The sequence below is a fragment of the Xylaria bambusicola genome (assembly GCF_022495145.1).
Source record: "Xylaria bambusicola strain CBS 139988 unplaced genomic scaffold F5B22scaffold_31, whole genome shotgun sequence".
In the NCBI taxonomy this organism is placed as follows: Eukaryota; Fungi; Ascomycota; class Sordariomycetes; order Xylariales; family Xylariaceae; genus Xylaria; species Xylaria bambusicola.
In genome coordinates this window covers 305,995-322,995 of record NW_025953584.1, presented here as the reverse complement: position 1 = coordinate 322,995, position 17,001 = coordinate 305,995, and the positions used below count along the sequence as shown (strand labels likewise).

Genomic DNA, 17,001 nt, shown 5'->3' with positions numbered 1-17,001 from the left:
CAGGCGATACCTGTACCTATTACCTACCGGTAGTGCATGGGTAGTACCTTTGTTGTACTACAGCACAGGACCACAAGACCTGTAGTGGTACCTACACAGAGGTTACCACATACAGCGCAGGTAACGTACAAGTACAACCTGGGCAACGTGTGCGCACCCATGGCTCTGGTACCGAGCAGCTCCCAATGCAACGCGATTGATACAATACTGCCAATACAACGTCAGTATTCCAACCTGTTACTGAGATACAACACTGCAATACAAGGCATCAGCCCAGAAGACCAGCGCGCAGCCTTGTCCCCCTCTCTCTTCTTTATATGTAGTTAAACAAATGATTTTATACCCTGATTGTTATCCACTGCCTGCCGCGCTTTGAGACGTTGAAAGGTCAGCGCTCTATGTGATTCGATACCTACTTCCTCACAAATTGAGTCATCCACTGCGCAGAACCTCCACAAGGTCGACAAAACCACCACTCTTCTTGCTTGCACCACATCTTCGCGCTTCCGATGACTCCGCCATAGGCGTACTCCGACACGTCGCCCACATCGAGACCGACATCGAGATGGAAGTCGATATGGTCAAGCCAGAAAGATTCTCTGCCACCGATGGAGAATCGTCTCGTATAAAGTCAGACCCGGGCAATGCATCACATCTCACCTCTGGCGGGCCACATACCGCCGCCAACAATCAGGGTGGCTCTCAGTCGCGCGCCTGGAGTCCTTCACCTCAACCGCATGACCTTCTCCTTGCGCCTCGCCAAGATGCAAGATACGGCGCAACCGCTGCGCATTCCCACGTGTCTCAAGCAAATCACGAACCTGGTCAACATGACCTGGCTCACCCCGGATTCCCCCACCTGCTCCCAAACGCCGAACCATATGACGAAAGAGAACAAGAAGCAATTCGCAACCTTTTGGACGTGCCTGATGTAGACATACCCGTGTGGGATCGCGAGCGTCAACCCGTCGCTCTACAGAAGAAGCTCATGGCACATCAACAAGTCGGATTGACGTGGTTGATCAATCAAGAGGAAAGTACTCACAAGGGCGGCATCCTTGCTGATGACATGGGACTGGGCAAGACTATTCAGGCCCTTGCATTGATCCTGTGTCGTCCACCTGTGGACGGTACCCGCAAGACTACGCTTATCGTCGTTCCTACAGCCTTACTCCGCCAGTGGGAGCGCGAGATTGAGGACAAGGTGAAGCCTAACCACAAGCTCAAAACGGTCATCTTCCATGGTGCGAAAAAACGGAATTTGACCGTCGCAAGGCTGTTGTCTCATGACATTGTTCTAACAACCTATGGTACTCTCGCCCATGAGTACAAGCAAATCTACGAGCAACGGAAGACCGCAGCAGCGGTTCTCTTAGCACCCCACGCCATATTTCACCGCATCATTCTAGATGAAGCCCATAATGTCAAGAATCGAAACTCACTGTCTTCCAAGGCTGTAGATCGCCTTCATAGTACCTATCGACTTTGCATGACCGGAACACCCCTGATGAACCGGCTTGATGAACTTTATCCTCTGATTCGCTTCCTTCGCATTGAGCCATACCGGCAATGGGAAAACTTTAGGCGAAATTTGTCGTCCATTAAGGGGGGTGAGACCAGAGCTTTGAAGCAACTTCACGTACTCCTTGGCCGCACCCTTTTGCGCCGCACCGAAAAAACCATAGTCGATGGCCAGCCCATCTTTACCTTACCAGACTTGACTGTTCAGACCGTCCAGGCTGAATTTGACGAAGATCAGTCAGAATATTACCAGGCACTCGAAAAACACTCACAGTTACGAATGAACAGATACTTGAGGGAGGGCACAGTTCTGAGAAACTATTGGTATATCCTTCTCCTAATCCTGCGACTCCGGCAGTGCTGCTGTCATCCTCATTTGATCAAAGATCATACCATTCCTGAGGGTGTGAATATGACATCTGAGGAGATGACGGACCTCGCCTGTACGTTAAAGAGGCCAGTTGTTGACCAGATCAAACGTCAAAAGACCTTCGAATGTCCAATGTGTGGAGAAACAACTGAATACCCCATCATCATTTACCCGTGCGGACATCACATCTGCGGCGCCTGTATAACGAACATGGCACCAGTAGCAGAATCTGGCATGGATTTCTTTGAGAGCGATAGAGACGATCCGGTATTGGGGGCTTGCCCTACGGAGGGGTGCAACGAATTCATTGACTCGAAATTAGTCATTTGTTACAATAATTTTCGCGAGGTGCATCTCTCTCATGACGACAAGGGAGACCGTGCTTTGGGCAAGAAGGAGGAAGAAGAATTAGAAGACGATGACGATGCGGATAAAAACGGGAATTTAAAAGATTTCGTCGTATCAGATGACCACGAAAGTGATAATGAGGATGAGGTCGAGTCGGGTGATGCCTCACTTTCTACTAGTGAGCCTGACGCAAAACGTACAGAAGATTCTAGTGGTGCCAAGTTAGAGGAGAGCTCAAGAAGTGACTCGCGCGTCGAGCATAGCCCAGAACGTTGCCTAGTCCCAACAGCTGCTGTATCGGAGAGCGATGCGGATGATTCTGATGACTCTTTGCCACCCATTGACTCAATCTTTAGTCAAATTAGGAAGAAGGTAGAAACCAAGACCAGTCCCAAGGCACCACTTACAGGGCTTTCCGCCACAAGGCAAAACAAGAGGAATAACCTCCTGCGGTCTCTCACCAAAACTGAGCTCAAGCGTGCTATGAAGCATGATCCCGATTCTGAAAGTGAAGCTACAAATGAAGACATCAGTGTGGTTTCGCGACAGAAGAGGAAAAGACGACTGGGGCAAGGCATAGCCAGACCGCAGAAGAGGTCGAGAAAGGGCAAAGGTCGGCGGACTGAGCTCACCCTAAGTGCTCTTAAGTCAAACTTGTCCAGCGCCGCTGCCAAAGAACGATATTTCAATGGACTTAGAAGAGATTGGGAGTCTAGTGCGAAGATTGATAAGGCGATGGAATTGCTAGCAATGATCCGGCGAGATTTTCCCAACGAGAAGACACTTGTATTCAGCCAGTTTACCTCTTTTCTCGACCTCATGGAAATTCCCATTTCAGACGATGGGTACAACTATCGACGCTACGATGGCAGTATGCCCAACGGTGACAGAGACGCGGCCATTGATGATTTCATGAAGAAACCCGAAGTCAAGATAATGCTAGTCAGTTTAAGGTGCGGCAATGCTGGATTGAATTTGTATGCGGCCACACGGGTTATTATGCTCGATCCGTTCTGGAATCCATCGGTAGAGGACCAGGCTATCAAACGAGCTCACCGACTAGGCCAGACCAAACCTGTCGTTGCATATCGAATCCTGGTTGAAGAGACGGTGGAAGATCGCATTCTTCTATTGCAAGAGAAGAAAAGGCAGCTCGTCAATGACGTTCTCAATGCCGAAGCTCGGAAGGGTCTGAGTCGGTTGAGCGTATCAGAGCTTGCGGGTCTGTTTGGTATCAACTGGCGCCGCTGAGCATTATTGTGTTTTCGAGAAAATCGGATGGTTTTGGAATTGTATCAATTCGGCGTTTGGTGGATGATATCCCATGGTTCTGGCAATGGATTGACATTGCTTTGTACATGTATTTTACACGGAGCATTATTAGACACTAAATGGCCTACGCAGGCTGCTGTTGCTGCTACTACTACTCGACAAATACTTCGACACATGGCTCTGGAAGCTAAACGGTTAACACGTCATCAGATCAACTACTTCACTTAGACTTAGGTGGCTAGATATTCACATCAGAAATATCACCATTGCTCACCGGAGAATAGCCGGCATTTGTTGATACTATCAAATCAATGATTTTCTACTACCATCCCCTTTTTCACACTTTCACACTTCTCAGGCTACCTATCTCTTGTTTCCCTTTAGTGTCGATTGACCAACGCATCTAGCTGAGCCGTGATATCAACCAGCGGGAAACTCGTCCTGTTCCCCGCCGACGTCCCCGGGACCAAGGGATCGGTAAACCACTCTTCGACGATGTAGACGCGCCCGCCGATCTCGACCGCAGCCGTCACGAGCCCGCCACTCGACGCGAGCTCGGTCGGGTTCGGAATGCGCCCTAGGAACTCGGCGGCGCGCCAAGACGGGCTCTTCTCCCCCTTTCCCCCTCCTCCCTTGCGGGACCGCACCACAGACACCGCGTCGTGCTCCGTGATCAACAAGACCTCGCCGCCGTATTTCCGCGGGAGATAGATCGCGTCCGCGGGACGGATCACTTGGTCTGCTTCCGCATACGCAATCGGAACTACCCTCGGCGCGCCCCTCGAGGCATCCATGTCGAACGTATACAGCGCCCCGCCCTCGGCACTGCGGTTCCGCGCGTCCGTCACGAGGAGCACGGAACTATCCCGCACCGCGGCGAAACCCGTGTATCCGACGACGGCGTGGTCGAGCGGCTTGGTGCTGGGCACGAACCACTCGCTTGCGAGACCGCCTGTGCGCGACACCCGCTGGATCGTGCCTGGATACGTACCTAGTACGTAGATGTTGCCCCGCGCGTCGTGTTCTATGTCTTGAGGCCCGCCGTACCGCGTCCCGGATGTGCGCGTTAGGTTCGTTGACCAGAGGACGGAGTGCGTGGACGGCGAGTAGCGGATTAGGTAGTTATCGCCTGAGATGTCGCGGCCGGCTGTTTCGCTGGGTGGTGGGCGTTAGTTCGTGCATGCGTATATGTATGTCTCGTGAGAGGAAAAGGTCTTACTGTGCTGCGGCCGCATCCACGAGGATCGTGATCTCGTCTGCGGACTTGCCGTCGCGGCTCTGCAGGTACGGATCCCAGGCTACGCCGCCGATGTGGAAGGGTGGTGTCCGTGTGATGTTGGCGAACTCGATCGTTGAGACTACGGATCCTTCGTACGGGTCGTATACTACCACCGAGGCATTGTAGAGGGCGCCGATGTCTGCTCAGCCATTCGCTAGGTGAGTATTCATACTTTTTCATTTGTGATTATCACGAGAGTTACGACCAAGGTTCTCTTGGGATTGCGTTTCTGAGAACTTACTACAGAAGCGTCAGTCTTCTTGAAATTCGAATTATTCTCTTCGTCTTCGTCGCACGTACCAGAGCAGACAGGATTGTTCGTCAAAGTCGACATTCTCGGGATATAGCTGATAGGATCCGATGTTGATCGTGCCGTTGCCCATGGGCCGACATGGCGCCTTCGGTTGTAGCAGCGGATGGCTTGATGCTGCGGTTACAAGTGATATTACTGTGATGATTGAGAAGGCGAACATTGCGTTTGTTGGACGATAGCTGAGTTTTCCAGTAGGATCATCTGTGCTACCCAGTCGCTACTCCTATCTAACAAGTTTCTTTCTTTATCTCGTTTCTTTTTACATTGTCTCTCTTCCCGTCTCCCCTCACGAGTCCACTCATCACTCGCAGGAATCATCGCCACAAATGGACGGAAGAACGCATCGGCTAAAAACGATTGGGGTTGGGACTTCGTAACTGCAATGCGGAGTAGGGGCTGTGAATGGCCTAGATTGCGGTTTGAACCTCTTCAATTCAACCGGGGAGAAGTTACTAAACACCTAAGATTTTTGTCATCATTTCGTTGGCGACTACATACTTGTAGTCTTGCTGACTATGGGCTGACTGATGCGCTTGTTGGAGAGAGTGCATTCATTACACGAACGCGAAGCCACTGGATTCTCCTCCCCTACATCTGCAATGATTCTTACATTTCTGTAATCAGGGATTCCACTTTCTAAAAAATCATATATCGGCATTATCAAGAGTTAACGATCTCATTATTATCGCCTTAGTTCACCTCCGTCACAGAAGTTTTTGCTATCCGTCACAAACCCGTACGCTTTCTGTGTATGGAGTATTAGCAACACCTTATGAGAATAGGAAGCTCTGTTTTCGTAGAGTCATACAAGTCCTCGTGGCGAGTAACGGAATTACGAGGATGAACTGGAATACTCACGGCTACATTCCAAGTAGTGACTTCTTGTCCACCTGGTGTCTTCGTAGCACAACAATCCTCTAGCATCACACAGGTATATCCGCGATTGTACGCATCAACGAGCGTACCCAAGACGCACTGGTCTGAATTGACACCGGCGAACAGGAGAGTTGTAAAGGGTTTGACTGTGTCACACAACTTCGCGTCGTCTGACCACATGCCCGACATCCGGTTCTTGTCGCAGAAGATATCCTTGTTCTTGTCACTAGCATCGAGAAGAGATTCGTAGAGCTCCGCGTTCCAGGAGTTGGCCACTGCATATGTTGGGTCAGTCATTTGACTCATCAGCAAGGATTCATTCACTTCGGAGAAATGGCACCAATTCAAGAACGGATCAGGGGGAGTTGAAGGAATAATATAAGAAACCTTCGTACTTAGGAGTCTGCCTCGTCCAGAGCCCATGTTTGAGCCTAAACCACATCGTGACTGGCCTTGCTTGTTTGGCACTTCGCCAGTCCGCTCGCTGTCAATTAGTTGACCAGAGAAACCCCGATGAACAGCAGGAGGCATGCTGGAGAGATCTGATTCTGTCAAGCCCCAATTTAACCAAATAATCTAAGTGGAATGACGATCTAGTTAGCCCGTCATATGCGAGCCCAATTCGTGATAAGAGCTTAGCTTCCCTCTTGAAAATACAACAGGTACCCATGCAGAACCAGCATCTCTTCCTGGCCAGTATAGCTTGAGATCACAGCTGGAGTAATGTGTGTAGAAGATAGAAACAATAGAGGATGAAAACTTGGTGTGAGAATATATATCATATCATGTGGTTCGTACCTGAATCCCGAGCTCTCTGCACTTCGCGACGACTTCAAGAATACGCTCAGCCGCCGTAAGACCCTCGGCAAAATCATTGCACCGTGGATGCAAGAAGAAGTTCTGCATGTCTACGACGACCAAAGCCGTCAACGTTGGATTCACGCTAACATTCGGACATGACGGGCCCTGGGTTGTACCAAAGAGGTAAATATCGCTGGCATTAGCAGGACTGGTATCGTAACAGTTACTATCTCCATGATATATCCATCCGTTTCCGGATGTTCTGTCTCCAAGAAACAGACCCATTGTAGAAATGTTCTCGTTGCTGTGGAGTGAAAAGAACGTTCACTAATGTTTAGAAAGTTGACCTTCTATATGGCCGTCTTATAGCTTTGTCTGCCAAGCGATACGAGCTGATCCCATTCAATCGTGAGGGGCTAGGTGGGTAGCTCGCTGGGTAATTTGAAGCTCAGGAGCGGTATTTTGGGGTCATAACCTTATCTATATGTGATTGCGTCTGCACCCTCCATTGGGTTGAGGCGAGACCAGTCTTTATAGCCAATGCTTGTTGTGCCTCACGCATCCCTCCCCTCCCTCTCTACATGACAGATGACATCAGTTTTGAATGTCCATGCCAATAATCTAGTAAATGTCGTTTGAAAGAAAGTCACTCTCTGGATCTAGACTCAAATCATTCAATGGCCTTGTCTCAATTGTCGCGAGGCGGCCTAGCCGCCACCTACCTCTTCCTTCGCTTCCTACTACTACTGACGCAAGATGCGCGAGAACCTCTAAGCATCGTGAACCAGATTCCATTTCCCAGCTCCTTGGTCGGGATGATTAAGGAAATTTCCAATAACTCAGAAATACCTTCGCAGTGCACTCTAGTTGGTATTTCATATCTTCCCCAATGAGCATGTGTTACGAGATATCTGTTACGAACTTTCGGCCTTGATAGAAGAAAGTTGCAATGAAGTTGGCGAGACCATCTGCTCCATTGATCTAGCCAGCATCCGAACAAGCTGCGCTGTGCTTCTCAGTACTTTTCAAGGGACTCTTCGTTACCACGCTATTAACACCGGACCGCGCGTATTCTTAAATGGGCCGCATTGTTCCACTTTGGGTGTACCTGATGATGCAGGCTTCACGTTCATTGAACCCCGTCATGCACTTGGATTATACTGTTACAGGCAGTTCGAAAGGAAACCTTCACAGGCCAGTATCATAGGAAGTAATATTGATACCTCCGAGACTTCACAAGTGGCAACACGGAAGTTCTTCTGTTGCAATGCGCATACGCTGAGGTCTTCTGTCGCCACGTCGGTATCCTCATCACACGACCTGTGGCGGAGCCTTTCCCAGTTGGAGGCTATAGTGTAGTGTGCTCAAGGGGTCTATGCTCCAGGCCTCAACTATTGTCACACATCCTGTTGAAGCTGTATGTACTTTCTTTCCCTTCTTCTTTCTAGACATAGGCTGTCATTTCACGGCCATTTCTTGAGGGGGGGGGGCTTAACGGGCCAAAGTAGACAAGCAGTTGGAATATCTGCTAGTTCTCAGGGGGTCGTATGGACCGGAGAAGCGGCCCGTCAGTTGCTGATAGCAAAGGAGCTAAAACTTAACGACGGTGAAGAGCCCCGTCGCGCACCGGCCATGCCATGTGCCGAATATGCAATGGGCTCACAAAGGCCATGAAACCTCAGACCATGTCGAAACTTATTGGAATAGAGCTACCCTATGCCTAGGCTGTATGGGAGCACTTGATGTTACTTATATGATGCTTGGCTTTTCTCCAGACAATTTAGCTAATGCTGCAAAAGTCCCCGCACCGCACTATCAAAACCGAGAAACTTGCATTCTGTATAAATATCTTATTGGTTTAATTGGCTAGAGTTTGATACTACCATGATAAGTAGATACATAGGGCAGCTAGTAACCCGACATTGCTGTAGACGTGCCGCTGCAACGGCGTAACGCGCTCGAAATAGGTAAGTAATTCTAGCAATTGGACACCATGGAGGATTCTTTTCCAAGGCTCCAATGCGATGAGGGTATCATAAGTAAGCCATTAGAGGGGAAGAGATTTACATTAGCTAGTTGCTGTCATTTGAGAGCCAAGGTGAGATCAAACTCTCGGAGCCGCGGAATCGTCTCAGTGATCCCTGCCTGCATGGAGGCGTTTTATAGTTACCCGTCTCCAAAATGTGGCTGGGGTAAGATGGCCGACCCCTTGCCAGCGTTAAATCGTGGGATGATGGAATATCATATTGTGACTGGGTATTTTCCATGGATGGAATCTTTTTATCCGGGAGTACTTAAGGAGATATCTAAATTGCTATTATGTTTGATCGATTATGCTTTCGCACCAGAATCCGCAAATATACGGTACCCAGATAGAAGGCAGATAGTTTCGTCTTGTATACACGATCTGGGCATAGCGTGCAATGATTTCACACAGACCCTCTTTTTTATTACCCCTTCCCCTTCTCCAGGTTCTGTTTACCGCGAGTTATGTCACATCTCTGATCCAAAATCCTGGACTATAGTAGGCTTCACTAAGTACTGACGCATTCCGATGCGTGCAAAGTACGTAACTAGTTGTTTCAATCCTTTGGACTCGTGATCGCTGGAGAGATCTTTGCTACCAAGGTTCCATTCTTGAAGGATATCGCATTGTTTATATGGACACGCCTGCGAAACTTCATTTCAATGCTAAACCCCCGCGCCTAGCGATACACTACATATAGACAATTGTGGCAATGTCATTAGCATGATTAAAGCATCCTTCCAGTACTGTGGTGTACTGGTATCCAGATCCATCTGCAGAGCCTCACCGAGCTTGCACAAGGGTCTAAAGTTGGTACCTTGTCCGTCGCAAATGTGTATGCGAGCGCGTATTAGGCCAGACAGATCTCTACTGAAATTGCCCACGCTAATTACAATCGTCGACATGGAATAGAGAAACGCGAGATGAGATGAAAACCTGGCGAAGGGAAACAGATCAACGCGAGGTCCATAGATGGGACTGGGTTGGGCGCCTTGCTAGACGACTACCCCTGCAACACATCCATGGCTGTTGCGAGACAGTTGGAGTCCAGTTGCCATCAACGACCTCAATCCAGGCCAGCTTAGGTATCTCTACTCAGGCTGGCTTACCAAGGGCTCACTAGTGTCAACGAGCAGCATGAGACGAACTCTGGGATTTGCATGTTTTTGCCAACCCCCCACAGCGTCGTCTCATCTGGTCAACCCACCTTGCTGTTCGGTATGATCGTCGCATGGAGCTTTGCTGGCGCCTATCATCAGACGATCAAGACATAGTGACGATGGTCCTCGCAATCTGCCCTGCCGTCCCATCGCGCCGTGGTGTATATATCCATCACTTCGCCGCCGGTCGCCATGTTTCTCCCCTTCATCATTTCAGTCTCGTTCTTTCTTTGAATATTAACTCCTTTTTTATTCTATCTACAGTTCTGTGAGCTATTTAGTTCTTGACGTTCTTTATTGGACATTCTTTCGCATATACCGCCAGCCGGTTTAGACTCTTTCACTTCTCGACTCATATATTCGGTGCTATTGTATATTTTCCCATTCCGATATCAACGATACAATCCAAAATGTATTCCAAGGCCACTCTCATCTCCGCTATCTTGGCTGTTGCCGAGGCCCGTTTCGCCCAGGAACAGGTCCCCGTCGCCGACGTCCAGGCTTTGACCAACTTTGGCAACCCTGGCGAGGCCGGTACCCTTTCTGGTCAAGTTCCCGGCGTCCTCCTTGCCGCCGCTGATCCTTGTGACAAGCTCTCCCTCGCTGATCAGATCGTTTCCACCCTTGGCGACGATGCCCAAGTCATCGCAGCGGCACAGAAGCTCGTCGCTGCCGAGCAAAACTTCAACCCCTTCGCCGTCAGTGTCCCTAACATCTGCGGTGATGCCTCCCTTCCCGCTACTGAGGCACTCCGAGGCATTATTCCTCTCGTCGATCCCGATGTTGTCGGCTCTGATGTCGAGAACGCCAACTCTGCGAGCTCGCTCCAATCTCCCTTTGACGCTAGCGGTCTCAGTGTGGCCGATATCATGATTGCTCAAGGCTTCTCCAACTTTACCGTCAACGGCGCCGCGGCGGGTGGTGGCGCCAATGCCGGCGATAACAATGCCGGTAATGGAAATGCCAACAACGGTAACAATAACGCCGGTGATAATGCCAACAACGGTAACAACAATGCCACCCCACCCGCCTTCAACTGTGGCAACAATAACAACCAGAATAACGGCAACAACCAGAATAACAACGGCAACAACCAGAATAACAACGGCAACAACCAGAACAACAATGGTAACAACCAGAACAATAATGGCAACAATGCGGGTGCAGGCAATAACGCAGGTGGCGCAGCCGCTGGCGCCGGCGCCGTTTCCGACCCTGTGACCGGAACCTTCGCCGGCTTCCAGCAATCGTCTCTCGGTCTCGACTTCGGCACTTGCACGCCGACGGTCAAATTTGAGGAGTCTCTCAACGGGCGCAAGGCTGGCGAGTTCACGTTCCAGGCCCAGGACCCCGTCGTCAACAAGGGCCAACAGGAGGCATTGAACCCCGCCATCATCTTCAACCGCATCTGCGACCAGCTGGGCAACGTCTGCGGCGCCGCGGACGACGCCGTCGCTGCTTGCGAGGCTGCTCAGGCCGACCTCGGCAGCGCCGCCAAGGACCAGACAACGGCCGATGCATGGAACACTGCTCTTGGCTTCGCCGGCGCTGATATCAACCCTGACAATGCTCCTCAGGAGGGTCTCGTTGGACACACCTAAATAGCCCAATCCTGATAATTGCTAACGGGGAAGTTGGACGGGTCGGAAGGGACGATGATATGGAGGATCTGATGATAAATTGTAAAAGTAGATAGTTGGGCGATGGCTGACTATCATTGTGGGCCGCAAGTACATACCTATAGCGAAGGGCGTTTCGGCTTTGAATATGAGATATGACAATACATTTCTTGAGACTTGGATTACGACACACGAACTTCAAGCCCGTGATGGAGGAGTAGTAACTCGTTAAAGTGATTCGTGATGAATCTAGCCCTATAACTCTGACCGAGTACTATATCGCATTATAGGTAGCGCAGACTCAGTGACGGTATCGAGTCACGTATTTTGATTTCCGGACAACTTTGAAAGAAGATGCTGTGATTAATTACGTCTATGATGTATCTATCCTAATAATACGAAAGGGATGTTCCCGCCTGATCACCGCCTCTGTCTCCCATGACACCCTCATCAACGATCTCAGAAGACAATCCCCCATACACCTGTTAAGCCAAAGTATAAATACATGATATCGAAAGTGAGACTCACCCTCCAACTCCCCAACTCCCACCTTTTTAATTAAAAAAAAAAAAGAGAGAGAAGAATCGAGAAAAATGACAGAAAGAAAAAACCAACCTCACATATAAATAATCTGCCACCTTCCATCCCCAGGCCTTCTCTCCCCCTTCGCACTAGGCAACGAATCCACCGGCAAAAACTCATGCTTATCCCCATCGCCTCTCCAGAACCTACACTCTCCCTCCCCCTCCCTCGCCTTCCCCATACCAGGTTTATCCCGATACGCAACCCCGATGCACTCCTGCAGCAGCCCCATGCCCGCCATCTTGATGACCTGCCTCTCGCACGTCTCCAAACACCCCCTTTCGCCATCCGTCACGTCGTGCCTCTCCTCGTTCCACTCGGGCCACACGGGGCTCTCGGGGATGTCGACGTCGCAGCGCACGCGGAACTCGTGCACGAGCTTGGGGTGGTTGCCCCCTTTGCCTATGAGCCCCTTGAGGAGCCCCTCGACGCCTCCCAGGATCTCGTCGAGCAGGTCCCCTATCCCGAGGAGGTTCAGGTATTGCGAGAAGTAGTGCGGTTCGAGGCCCGTGAGCTCCGACACGTCGATGCTCGTGTACGACGCGTTGCAGACCCCGGACGTCGGCGCCGGCGGGCTGGCGGAGCGAGATGGGGAAGGCTGCTGCGGCCGCGACGGAGGCGGCAGGGGCGAGGTCGTGACTACTCTCGTGATAGTTGCTACCGTGGGGCTGCTTTTCGTCGGCGAAGACGTGACTCGGGAACTTGTAGTGCCAGATGTTGTTGATAATGTGGAATTTTTTGAGGACGGGATAATGACGACTGGCGTAGGCGAGGGGTCGCCGGGCTTGAGCGTGGAAACAGGCAGCTTGGTGTACACCGGATGAGAAGAAGGGTGGTTGACGGTTGGCCGCGGCACCGCGGGGTCCTCCTTCACAGGGACATGGTAAGGCTTAGGCGGCGTCTTCTGATCCACCGTTCCCGGATCCATCGGCCAGCTCGTCGTCCACCATGACGGAGACGGGTCCCCGTTGCCCGGCGGTGCGGGGAGGCTGACAGGACGGGATTGCTGATCTACGGGTCCTGGGAGGGGCCCCGTAGGCGTAATGCATATAGAATCAGTGTCGATTCTTTGCTGTTTAACGACGATCTCGAAGGTATTGCCACAGCCACATGCGGGGGGCGCGGCCATCTGTACGACACATTGATTGGGGCTGGTAAAGTCTAGTACCATTCGCCCCATGGGGTGGGAGTGTTGGGGTGTTAGGCCTGCCATTGGATATATTATAAGAAAAGGGGTGTTGTGTGTAGAAGAGTGGGAGTGGAAGAATAAGAAAAGAGGTAATGAACCAGCGAGCTTGAGGCTCGATGTGATGAAGAAGTCAAAACGCGCCCGCGAGGTGAGAGAGGTGTTGATAAGCAAGATACAGATCACGTAGGATAAAACGTGTGAGAGCAGACACATGGAGGTGGCTACTTATAACAGTCCACTTTGATAGGGACCGAGACTAGAATTCAGGGACGACAGTATTGAAGCCATCGTCTCCTAGATTTTAATGACTGAAAACCCCTTAGTAGATATCACCAGGGCGAAAACTTTGACAAGGAGTGGCAATAATGAAACCCATTGACCAAGACTCCTTACGACCTCGACCCTTTCGAACATTTGTGGAAGGTAACTAAAGCCTATAAGATGGTTACGATCACTACATAGGGCGTAAGTAGGACGACTTAGGTGGGTCAAGCTGTTTTCAAGACAGTTGTCTCATCTACACGACAACTAGTATCCTAACCTATAGGGCAAGCTATAGGGAAGGGATAGATTAAGGGCACACAGTTGAGACTGGAAAGGGGTAGAGGAATGCATAAGTAATGATGAATTCAATTCATTTGGGGGCCAGTCAAGTTCCTGGGCTCTCCCTCCTAGAACGCCTAACCTTGAGTTGTATGACGGCATAGTCAATGATACAAAGCAAACCCGGCAACTCCATGATGTGCTCATTCATACCAATACACCGCGCCTGACCTGCCAATATGCTATGTGTTCCCAATCAGCAGCCTTGAAACTGAAGAGTTGCTCCAACTCCAGATCAACCGTATTGTCACAACTTGCGCAGTCCATCCGAAACCTATACATGAAATCCAGATAGAAAGGCTATACTGTGGCCTAAAAGCCACCAACACTAGCAGCAGGCTTATTGGCTCTCCTTCCCAATAACGTTGCGCCATCCATATTGAGCTCAAACGCTCCTCGCTGCTTATTACGATCCCGGACTTGTTGACGAGCAGCTTGTGCAACAGCGGCACTATGTTGGCCATAGCCTCGTGCGTCTCGTTCCTGCCGGGCACGCTCCCGACCACGGTCCTGGTCCTTACCCAGATTTGTGTTTCGCATGCTTTGTTCGAGTTGCTGATCGTCCGACTTAGTGGGATGCTTAGCATCGGCCTTACCCTCCTCTTCCGATGATTCCTCATTGAGGTTGGTAAGGCGAGATGGGCCACCTGCTTTGGGTCCAACTTGTTTCCTTCGTTTCGCCTCCTCCTCTTGTCGGTGGACGGAATATCCGACATCGAAAATTTCACGTAAGTTCACAGCACCGGGTGACCGGAAGTCCATGCGCTTGTCGCCATCTACCAGCTTCGCAGAGTCAAACGCACGCAGTCGCTCGGGATCTTGCAGTTTCTTCTCGTCGCGAGGTGTTGGGCCATTTCCTTGAATCCATGGATGGGCCAAAAACTCTCTGATGGTATAGCGCTTGTCCGGATCAACAGTCAAAAGATGACTAATCAGGTCTTGGGCAGATTTCGAAATATCATCCCACCAAGGAGAAAGAAAAGTGAATTGGCCCTTAGCAACCTTCTCTGTCAACACCTCAATGCTCTCGTCATAAAACGGAGGGAAGCCGCAAAGTAACGTGTAGAGGACGCAACCTAGAGCCCACATGTCAACCGATTTAGAGTATCTCTCGTCCTTGACTATTTCCGGAGCAGTATAACCGACAGTACCGCATGGAGTCATTGTTTGTTTGTCCCACACGATTTTTGATAGCCCAAAGTCAGCTATCTTAATCTGCCCAATTCCTCCCGACCCAACTCCGGGTATAAATTCGCCTTCGTCAACTTTATCTTCGTCGCCTGGTTGTTTCGGCTTTGGAACCTTAGATGGCACAAAGGGAATTGGACGGAAAAGAATATTTTCCGGTTTGATATCTCTGTAACTCTGTAAGCAACCAAATAGAAGAGGCGGTAACAAGAGATGGTATCAGCTACGACTACTGATTGTCCACTCTGATATGCCATCCACTATGTTTGATAAAACTTAAAACTGCTTACCGATGAACAACACCCATTTCTTCATGTAGGTATTCAAGGGCTTGGGCCACTTGGGTGATGACATGTCTCGAAAGGTCTTCACTAAAGTATGTAAGGCGAACAATCTGGTGAAACAGTTCACCGCCAGGTGCAAGCTCAAGCACGATATAATAGTATTGCCGGGACTCGGAGAAATCGACTAGTTTAATGATGTTGGGGTGATCAAGCTGGCGCATAATCTGTACTTCTTTCAAGATATTTCCTCGCTACCAGGCAAGTTAGCCACCGAAAGTGAAAGTCTGGCGCGTTGTTGTTCGCAGAAACGATAAGAAAAAACCGATACACGCCCCATGAATGCAAAATAATGGTGTAGTGAATAAATAATACGAGGTGCAATGATGGTGGGATTTTGACAAAGGAAAAATAGTTCTCGCACCTCAACAGCTTTCGGGACTTTCTTAAAATCCGGATGTAGATGCTTTTGGCCCTGTATCACCCCCCCAGTTGGTAAAAGGAACAGGATCGAGAGAAACAAAAGTCGAAAAGGAAATCATTGTTGGTCGAGAATGGCGGAAATCAGCTGCCAAGAGGACTAACCTGCATATTATTCATTTCGAATTTGCGCACAACCTTAATGGCGACTTCGCCAGCACTTCCTTCACGATCTCGCGCGCGATATACATTACTGAAAGCGCCGTCACCCATTTTCTCTACTAATTCCCACCGCTCTAAACCTGGGTATCTGGGAAACTTTGATCGACTCTCATTCTCCTCCTGCACAAGCTTGACGAGGTGTGTGTCAGGAGCATTCTTGCTCTTGGACGATACATTCTGGTGCGCTCCGGCGTTGTGAGCAGCTACTCCATCGGCTTGGGCAACGCGGTTGTGGTTGTCACCGGGGTGAGCAGAGTATGCGTCAGGTAATGGGACATTCTTCTCGTCGCGGTGAGCTGGAGCTGGTTCTGTAGGGTTTGCCATGGCCCTCTGGGCAGCGGATGTAGGAGAATGCTCTGACTTCTTCGCAGGGTCACTGTAATTCGCCCTGGCTTGCTTGCCTGTTTGGGATATCAGCCGAATGATGTCAGAGTGCTGGGGGGCTGCCGATCCACAAGCCAGATTCGGCAACACAACAGGATAGTAAAATAACGAGTAGCAAATATATCAGATGCAATCGACTATCAATGAGGAATAAAAGGAAAGAGAATAAAGTGATTTAATATGAATAACGACGACAAAAGGGAGTGACACGAGGAATATTAAACGTACCATGGCGAATGAAGTTCTTTAATTGCTGAATTGTAGACATGGTGTTTGTGGTTATATGGAGAGACGTCACCCAAAGGGGCGGGTGCCAAGCACGGGGGCACTGGGGCAGTAGATGGCAAATACCGATGGTTACGTCGAGACGTCACCAGGTGCAGTAGCAGCCGGACCACTGAGGCTCAAGTGATGCAGTTGTGCCAGGCAGTCGTCCGCTCACCGTCAGAAAGCAGTGCGTGCAGTATGTGAAGATCACAAGTCCACACTTATGGAAGTTGCAGCGCACACCCAAAACAGCGGGTAGCGACTCCGGATGGTATGTTTT

At 50.1% G+C, this 17,001-nt stretch overlaps 6 protein-coding genes across 6 annotated transcripts; 2 read left to right on the top strand and 4 right to left on the bottom strand.

Annotated features, from left to right (window-relative positions):
* Window positions 1–446: 446 nt before the first annotated feature.
* On the top strand, window positions 447–3,691 carry F5B22DRAFT_284236 (uncharacterized protein). The gene has a single exon (XM_047970329.1). The coding sequence runs from the start codon at window positions 566–568 to the stop codon at window positions 3,488–3,490; it is 2,925 nt and encodes a 974-aa protein (XP_047829326.1). The 5' UTR covers window positions 447–565; the 3' UTR covers window positions 3,491–3,691.
* On the bottom strand, window positions 3,691–5,802 carry F5B22DRAFT_657454 (uncharacterized protein). The gene is made up of 4 exons (XM_047980044.1): window positions 5,091–5,802; window positions 4,993–5,030; window positions 4,731–4,929; window positions 3,691–4,666 (listed from the first exon to the last, which is right to left on the bottom strand). The coding sequence occupies exons 1-4, from the start codon at window positions 5,261–5,263 to the stop codon at window positions 3,892–3,894; spliced, it is 1,185 nt and encodes a 394-aa protein (XP_047829325.1). The 5' UTR covers window positions 5,264–5,802; the 3' UTR covers window positions 3,691–3,891.
* F5B22DRAFT_284300 (Isochorismatase-like protein) lies at window positions 5,765–7,252 on the bottom strand. Its single transcript, XM_047970330.1, has 4 exons — window positions 6,778–7,252; window positions 6,375–6,555; window positions 5,962–6,254; window positions 5,765–5,848 (listed from the first exon to the last, which is right to left on the bottom strand). Exons 1-4 carry the CDS (start codon window positions 7,063–7,065, stop codon window positions 5,786–5,788), a joined length of 825 nt encoding a protein of 274 aa, XP_047829324.1. The 5' UTR covers window positions 7,066–7,252; the 3' UTR covers window positions 5,765–5,785.
* Window positions 7,253–10,153: 2,901 nt separating this feature from the next.
* Window positions 10,154–11,908, top strand: F5B22DRAFT_284209 (uncharacterized protein). The gene has a single exon (XM_047970328.1). It carries the CDS (start codon window positions 10,377–10,379, stop codon window positions 11,565–11,567), a length of 1,191 nt encoding a protein of 396 aa, XP_047829323.1. The 5' UTR covers window positions 10,154–10,376; the 3' UTR covers window positions 11,568–11,908.
* Window positions 11,909–12,008: 100 nt separating this feature from the next.
* On the bottom strand, window positions 12,009–13,516 carry F5B22DRAFT_613183 (uncharacterized protein). The gene has a single exon (XM_047975392.1). The coding sequence runs from the start codon at window positions 13,378–13,380 to the stop codon at window positions 12,202–12,204; it is 1,179 nt and encodes a 392-aa protein (XP_047829322.1). The 5' UTR covers window positions 13,381–13,516; the 3' UTR covers window positions 12,009–12,201.
* A 746-nt stretch (window positions 13,517–14,262) lies between these two features.
* F5B22DRAFT_284176 (CAMK/CAMK1 protein kinase) lies at window positions 14,263–16,954 on the bottom strand. Its single transcript, XM_047970327.1, has 5 exons — window positions 16,683–16,954; window positions 16,014–16,471; window positions 15,853–15,903; window positions 15,438–15,682; window positions 14,263–15,316 (listed from the first exon to the last, which is right to left on the bottom strand). The coding sequence occupies exons 1-5, from the start codon at window positions 16,720–16,722 to the stop codon at window positions 14,272–14,274; spliced, it is 1,839 nt and encodes a 612-aa protein (XP_047829321.1). The 5' UTR covers window positions 16,723–16,954; the 3' UTR covers window positions 14,263–14,271.
* Between the last annotated feature and the right edge of the window lie 47 nt (window positions 16,955–17,001).